This window comes from Lagopus leucura, unplaced genomic scaffold (genome assembly GCF_019238085.1).
Source record: "Lagopus leucura isolate 7727_CA_CO unplaced genomic scaffold, USGS_WTPT01 Super-Scaffold_100001, whole genome shotgun sequence".
In the NCBI taxonomy this organism is placed as follows: domain Eukaryota; kingdom Metazoa; phylum Chordata; class Aves; order Galliformes; family Phasianidae; genus Lagopus; species Lagopus leucura.
Genome location: NW_024962262.1, coordinates 27,255,672 through 27,263,103, shown reverse-complemented (window position 1 = coordinate 27,263,103; position 7,432 = coordinate 27,255,672). Strand labels below are relative to the sequence as shown.

General features: G+C 54.3%; 1 protein-coding gene across 2 annotated transcripts; it reads left to right on the top strand.

Annotated features, from left to right (window-relative positions):
• The first annotated feature begins 821 nt into the window (after window positions 1–821).
• POU4F1 (POU class 4 homeobox 1) lies at window positions 822–2,616 on the top strand. 2 transcript variants are annotated; one of them, XM_042868083.1, is made up of 3 exons: window positions 822–944; window positions 1,570–1,855; window positions 1,940–2,616. In XM_042868083.1, exons 1-3 carry the CDS (start codon window positions 822–824, stop codon window positions 2,614–2,616), a joined length of 1,086 nt encoding a protein of 361 aa, XP_042724017.1. The 2 variants fall into 2 exon arrangements, with proteins under 2 accessions (XP_042724017.1, XP_042724016.1); XM_042868082.1 differs by having other exon boundaries at window positions 1,570–2,616.
• The last annotated feature ends 4,816 nt before the right edge of the window (window positions 2,617–7,432 follow it).

Below are 7,432 nucleotides of genomic sequence, written 5' to 3'. Positions count from 1 at the left end.
TGGTAAGGAGGGAAAGAGGAAAAAAGAGAAAAGGAAGAAGGGCAGGGGGTAGAAAGAAGGAAAGGAAGAATTAGCAATTCCGTTGGTGATTGCCACGCAGAGCAAACTTTGGTTTCCCCGCACGGGAACGGAAGGGAAATGCACAATTCCAGTAGAATGTGGGGGGGAGATGAAGGGGAGGAACTATGTGGGAACCGATATCCCCTGACTGCCTCAAACCAGTGTCCGTCACCGGGGTTATTCTGGAGGAAGCCGCTAATAACGGGGAGGTAACGGAGCGAGGCCGAAAGCGGAGGGGGTCTCCGCACGGACCTCGGCCACGGACGGGGGGACATCGGCGGGGCAGCGCGGGGCCGGGGCCGGGACAGCCACAGGTGCGGCTGCTCTGAGAACCGCCCCGCGCCTGCCCCGGCGATCCGTGCGCGCTGCGGGAGGTGCGGAGAGGGGAGGCGGGAGAGGAGGAGGAGGAGGAGAAGGAGGAGAAGGAGGAGGAAAAGGAGGAGGAGGAGGAAGGGGGGGAGACAGCTGATGCCTGTCAAAGCCGCAGCCGCCGCGCTCTCGCGAGAGCCCGCCCGGCTGTAGCCACGGGATGCGGGGCTCAGGTGCGCGCAGAGCGCAGCGCAGCGCGCCCGGCGCCGGGCAGCGGCAGGCAGCGGAGTGAGCGGCGGGGGCCGGAGGGAGCCTCACCGCCCGCCCAGCCCAGCGCAGCCCGGCCCGGCCCCGGGCGGCTGCCTGCGGCGGGAGGGAGAGGGCAGAGCGCCGGAGAGCACTTTTCGCCCTACTTGAGGAGTGTTTGTGGATTTACATGCCAAGCCTTCAAGATGATGTCGATGAACAGCAAGCAGCCGCATTTTGCCATGCATCCCACCCTACCTGAGCACAAGTACCCCTCGCTGCACTCCAGCTCGGAAGCGATCCGGAGAGCGTGTCTGCCAACGCCGCCGGTAAGGGACGGGCGGCTCCGGCTCCCCTTGCCCCCTTCTCTCCTCTCTTCTTTCTCTGCTCTCTTCTTTCTCTCCTTCCTTCTTTCTTTCTTTCCTTCCTTCTCTCTCTTTCTCTCTCCCTCCTCCCCCCCCGTTCCCCTCTCTCTCCTGGTTGCTGCATGTCTGTGTATGTGCATTAATAAAAAAACCGCTGCGAGGCACATTCTGACAAGCGGCGCTTAATGTTTTTTTCATGTCTTCCCCTGCAATCATCGGAGCGCTGTGATCTTTTTTGAAAGCGGCGTTCGCGCGGCGCTCCGACTTCAGCCGCTCTCCGCGTTCCTTTCTGTCACCCGGCCTCTGCAAGGGAGTGCGCGGTGCGTGCGTGGCACCGTTCCTGGCTGAGAGTTACAGATCCGTTTCTTCTCTTTTCTCTCCTTCCTTTTCCCCTTTTATTTCTCACATTTATTTCTTCCCCTCACACCCTGTCCACCCTGCTCCCCTCTCTGCTCCGTCTTCGGCTCTCCCCCTCGCCACATGCCTCCCATCATTCCGCCCTCTGTCCCCTCTCTGTCGCCCCTTATCCCTTTCCCCGCCGCCTCTCCCCGGCCCCCTGCCGCCCCCACTCTGTTCTGTGTCCCCGCAGCTGCAGAGTAACCTCTTCGCTAGCCTCGATGAGACTCTGCTGGCTCGGGCCGAGGCTTTGGCCGCCGTCGACATCGCCGTGTCGCAGGGCAAGAGCCACCCCTTCAAGCCGGACGCCACGTATCACACCATGAACAGCGTCCCCTGCACCTCCACCTCCACCGTGCCCCTGGCACACCACCACCACCACCACCACCATCACCACCAGGCGCTGGAGCCCGGCGACCTTCTGGAGCACATCACCTCGCCCTCCCTGGCACTCATGCCCGGCGGCGCCGGCGGAGGAGGCGGCGGCGGCGGCCACGACGGGGCGGGCGGCGGAGGCGGCGGGGGAGGCGGCGGAGGGGGCGGCGGCGGAGGGGGCGGCGGAGGCGGCGGCCTCATCTCCAGCTCGGCGCACCCGCACCCGCACATGCACGGCCTGGGCCACCTCTCGCACCCGGCCGCCATGAACATGCCGTCGGGGCTGCCGCACCCGGGGTTGGTGGCCGCGCACCACGGCGCGGCAGGGCAGGTGGCCTCGGCGGCGGCCGTGGTGGGAGCGGCGGGGCTGGCCTCCATCTGCGACTCGGACACGGACCCGCGGGAGCTGGAGGCCTTCGCCGAGCGCTTCAAGCAGCGCCGCATCAAGCTGGGGGTGACTCAGGCCGACGTGGGCTCGGCGCTGGCCAACCTGAAGATCCCGGGCGTGGGCTCGCTCAGCCAGAGCACCATCTGCCGCTTCGAGTCGCTGACGCTGTCGCACAACAACATGATCGCCCTCAAGCCCATTCTGCAGGCCTGGCTGGAGGAGGCCGAGGGCGCCCAGCGGGAAAAAATGAACAAGCCCGAGCTCTTCAATGGGGGCGAGAAGAAGCGCAAGCGGACTTCCATCGCCGCCCCGGAGAAGCGCTCCCTGGAGGCGTACTTCGCCGTCCAACCCCGGCCCTCCTCCGAGAAGATCGCTGCCATTGCCGAGAAATTGGACCTCAAAAAGAACGTGGTGCGGGTTTGGTTTTGCAACCAGAGACAGAAGCAGAAACGGATGAAATTTTCCGCCACCTATTAGGGGGAGGGGTCGGGGGAGGGCGCGGGGGGACCGAGGGACGGTGCCGGAGTGACTGCGGGGAGCAGAGGGGGGGAGCGGGGCAGCGCCGTCGATGATTCGCACCGAGAGGCGCCGGGACGGCCCCAGAGGACGGAGGGGGGGTGGCTGAGACTGCCGTGGGGCCGCAGCCCCTTCCCCTCTGCCCCCTTCCCTACTCCCCTCCCCCCGCCCCGGCAGAAGGAACAGCACCGCCACGCACCGACGGTACCGCAGCAACCACGAACCCGGCACCGAGTCCCAGCTTTCAGCAGGAAAACAAAACAGAGCCACGACCCGAGGGCGGAACTGTCGGTGACGATGCTACGTTTGCTTTGGTTTGGGCCTCTTTTCATTACTTTGGTTTCTTTCCCTTTTCCCTTTGCTTGAGAGATGAGTACGGCGGTGCTTTGGTGGGGAGGGGAGGGCCGGTTGGGTCGGGGATGGATTTAGTGGGTTTGGATTTATTTTTATTATTAATTTATTTATTAATTAATTATTTTTTTTTTTTTTTCCTTGAATGCGCTTTTTCGCGAGGCTTTGCCCACGTCTCTGTCTGTGCTGAGAGCTGAGAGCCGCCGCGCCCCTTTGTGCTGTTCCCCCCTCTGTGCGGTTCCTCTCTCCTTGTACCGCCCCCCCGGCCCCGGTCCCTGTGGGATAGGGCTGTGGAGGGGGGGGATGGAGGGAGGGGGGAATGCGAGGGGAGCGGACAGGGGGTCCACTCGCGGGGTGAGCGCAGCTCCGTGCGGCCGTGGTTCTGTTGGCCCCCTCCCTCTGCTCCCATTCGGTCCCACTGCGTTGGGACAGGGACGGCCCTGGAGTGCTGTAGGGGTTTGGGGGCAATAGCATCGGATGGGTGGGACGGGGGAAACGAGGGGGGCAGAGTGGCGTTCGTTTCCTAGGGGCTGCGGGCAAAAGGAACAACACAATTTGGGTTGAAAAGTCGTTTAGTGGGAGTAGCAACCGTTGAGTAGGGGATGGGTTTTGGGTGAGTGTATGCCGCGGAGGGGAGAGGGGAAGGGGGTCAGTTTGCACTGTGACAGCCTCCCGGATTACAGGCGGTAGTATTCTGCAATCCCGATGCTGACACCAATAGTCAGGGTGCAGCGTTACGCGACTGAAAAAGTAAAATAGAACGAAACGATCAGACCTCGTTAGGTAGGACTGAGCGCAGGAGCCGGGGCAGGGGCCGGCTGCTCGCATCTGAGCAGGCAGGAATCCCTGAAAACAAGCCCCCCCCCTCCCCCCCCCCTTCCTCCCCCCCCTTCACACACACACACACATACACACCCCGTCCCTCCCCATTTAAAACTAAACAAACAATAGCCTGAAATCGTGCATGCCCCGAACGAGCAAAAGAGGAAACAAGGAACAGAGAGAGCCATGGCAGAGCTTCGGCATTATTTATTTATTTAACTATTTATTTTATTATGATGATGATTAATATTAATATAATTATTATGATTTGGTGTATCATTGTTTGCAGCGCAAACATTCTATGCATTCTGAAACTGAGCACTAACTAGAATAGCGTCTGGTAGAACCTTTGTGGATGGTGTGATCTCACAGTCTGACTGCCTGTTTTCACCGGGGACACCAACATTCTTGTCACGTTCTTGTATTTAGATTTAAAAGAGGGGGAAAAAAAAATAATAAAAAAAAAAAATAGAAAAAAAAAAGAGAGAGAGCGAGAGAGAGAAGAAAGACGATTGTAAATATTTTCTTTAATGCACAGAAAACAAACAAACAAAAAGGTTACAAACTGCAACCACGTGTGGATCCTGAGATGTCTCACGAATACGCTGTCCGTGTTCGTCTGCTGAGCTTTCTCCTTGGTTGTGTCCTTACTCTGTTTCTTTCATTTCTATCAAAAGTATTTCCGTATGCCAAAATACAACGGGGAGATGCGTCCCAGCATACTTACACATAGAACAAACGTGGAAACAGAATAGTTATTATTGGGTGCATTGAAAAAATAATCATAATAATAGTATTTCTGAGACACGGCTGCTAAATTGAAGGTACGGCCGCGGGCCGATGGGAGTAATTCTACCAAAAAGAAAATAGTGAGAGATGTATTTTTCTGCTAAATCCAGAAATCCTTACTTTGAGATAGCTCTTATGTGAAAATCGGTGCTCCGAATAAAATGAACTATATATTAATTAGCTGCGTGTGTTTCTTGGAGTTTATTCTATAACTGCAGAATATAAATCAAAGGTTAAAAAAAAAAAAAAAGAAGAAGAAAAATTTAAGAGGGACTTCTGAACTATTTCTTTTCGGTTCGCTGGAAAGGATTATGCACCTGCAAAAAAAAAAAAAAGAAAAAGAAAAAAGAAAAAAAAAAGAAAAAAAAAAAAAGAAAAAAAAATGTATAGAGAAGGGAAACGTGGGTGGTTTCAGGCGACGCGTTGTTCCGACGGGCCTAATTGCACTGAACGATGTAACGAAATGCTTTATTTTTGTTTGGGGTTAATAAAGGCGAGAATCCTGAGCTGATCTCGCGCTGTACGCGCCTACGGGGCCGCCCGCCCGCCGGGAGGGTGCAGGACGATGCCACCTACCGCCCCGCGCCCACAGCGCTGCGCTGCGCTGCGCCCGAGCGGACCCGACGGCAACGCCGCGCAACGGCCGGGATGGAGGGGTTGTCCCGCGGAGAGGCACGTTTTAGCCAAATCTTTTTTTCTTTCTTTCTTTCTTTCTTTCTTTCTTTTCTTTTCTTTTTTTTTTTTTTTTTTTTTTTTTTTTTCATTTCGCCGGTAAATCTGTGAATGGAGACACGTGATGTTCAGAACAGGATGATAAAGAAAAATATTAAAAAAAAAAAAAAAGAGCTGTGATTTTGGACAACTGTTGATGTTGTAATATTGAGCACTGAGGGTATTTTTAAAAAGCATAGATCTCGTCCACCGGAATCGACCTCTTTCTGCTGTTGTTAACTTGAAATGTCATCGGGATTTTTAATAAACGCATTTGTAAAAATATTATTTTATAGAAAAGTATTATCGGGTATCATTTTTTTGGAGAGTCAGGAATGAACAAATAAAATTAATTACAAACCTTGCTTTTTTTTTTTTGTTTTTTTCCTTTTGTTTTATTTTTTCCATCTGCCCCAGAGAATTACACTGTTACGAGCGATGCCACATTTGTAAATACGGTTCTGAGCAATGTATGTATCGAGAAGTGAAGGAGTTTTTTTTTTTTTTTTTTTTTTTTTTTTGTAATCGCTACAGTCCTTATCCGGTACAAAGGAGAAATAATATGTGAATAAAACAGATCGTAAAAATAAATAAAAGCTTTGCAGAGTTTCCTATTTCTCACAGTAGGAAGCTGTGCAAAACCAGAGCGCTCTGCTTTTGTCGGATCAATCTGAATGTTTCATTAAATAACTAAAAAAAAAAAATAAATAAAATAAAGGAAGAAAAAAAAGAAAAAGAAAAACCTACAAAATACTGCTGAGGCCTTTTAAATAAACGCCTCTCTGCAAATATCTCAGGAAATAAAATTCCAGAAAGAAAAATGCGCATAGGCATGTTCGTAGGGACGGGGCTTGTGGAGGCTAAAACTTTGGCTCCCGGGAAACGAAACAAAATTAAGGCCCAGTGCTGCATGGGTTCTGCTGCTCAACCCCCGCAGGTGCAGCCGCCGCCCCGCGAAGCGCAGCGCTCCCAGAGCCGCAGGTTCGAATCCCCCTCACGCCGCGGATGCTCCCGCCGCCCCTCGCCCCGCCGCGGTGCCTTAAGAGCCGGCCCGGCTCCCGGAATGCCTCCTCCGCACTTTGCTCTCCTACGCTTTCAACTTTGATTAGGCCGTCATAAGTGAGTAAAAGACACCCACTGCCACGGTCGTATTGATTTTTGCTCTCCTGCGATACTGAGGCTAATTCGGCCCCGCTTCAACAAGTCCGGCGCTCCTCAGAAAGGAGCGGAGCCCCAGCAGCACGGCCCGACGCGTGCCCCTTTCTCCGAGCCAGGGATAGGTCTGTTCAGGGCTAATTGCTGTAACTCGGGCAGACCTGATGGCACAGAGCTCGGTGCACCGCCGCTGCCCCGCGCTGCGCTGGTGTTTCCCAAACGATTCTCAGTCCCTCCAGTTATTTATGCCTCAGTATTCGGCAGCGCTGCTTTTTAAAGCCTTATTGTATTTACCTGCTGACTCCAAAGAGGAGAGCAGCCTAATTGATTCTAACAGATCGGCGGCAGAATTCTAACCCGCATGGGAACCCGCTCCCACCTGCGAGACAGCCCGATTATCAGCGGCGATGACGTTATTTCAGAGCTGATGGAACACCCAGGTCCGGCCCGGCCCCGCACTGCCGGCCCCGCACTGCCCGCACCAACTGCGGCCGCGCTGTCGCAAACACCATTACGGAGCCGCCCTGAATAATTCATGCACTGAGATTTGGAAAATTAATAAAATGAATTATAACAAGAGGCTAATTAAAAACTTTAGTAATTGTTGTCAAGACAGCTTGATGGGAGGCGTGCTGCACGACCCCCCTCCCTTCCCCTTCTTCCCCCTCCCCTATCTGCTTTTGGAAAACATTTTTTTTTTTCCTTCTTTATAACCCCCTCCTCCAAACCCTCCAAACGGACGAGGCTCAGTTTGGGAGGAAAGTTGGAATGGAGGTGGGGGCATATTCGGTCAGCAGAGATGGGGCCAAAGTAAAAGAACTGCGAACAGAGCCCTTGGCATCATAGTACAATGAGTGGGGGGGGGGGGGGGGGGGATGGATGGAGGGATGGGTGGATGGGGGGGAGGGAGGGTGGTTGGTTGGTTGGAACCCGGTGCAAAAAATTAAAT

Excerpts from the sequence above, each read along its gene's own strand:
- POU4F1 (XM_042868082.1), top strand. The coding sequence starts at position 822 with ATGATGTCGATGAACAGCAAGCAGCCGCATTTTGCCATGCATCCCACC. Across the intron at positions 945-1,569 it reads CGTGTCTGCCAACGCCGCCG|CTGCAGAGTAACCTCTTCGC; the intron begins GTAAGGGACGGG and ends GTGTCCCCGCAG.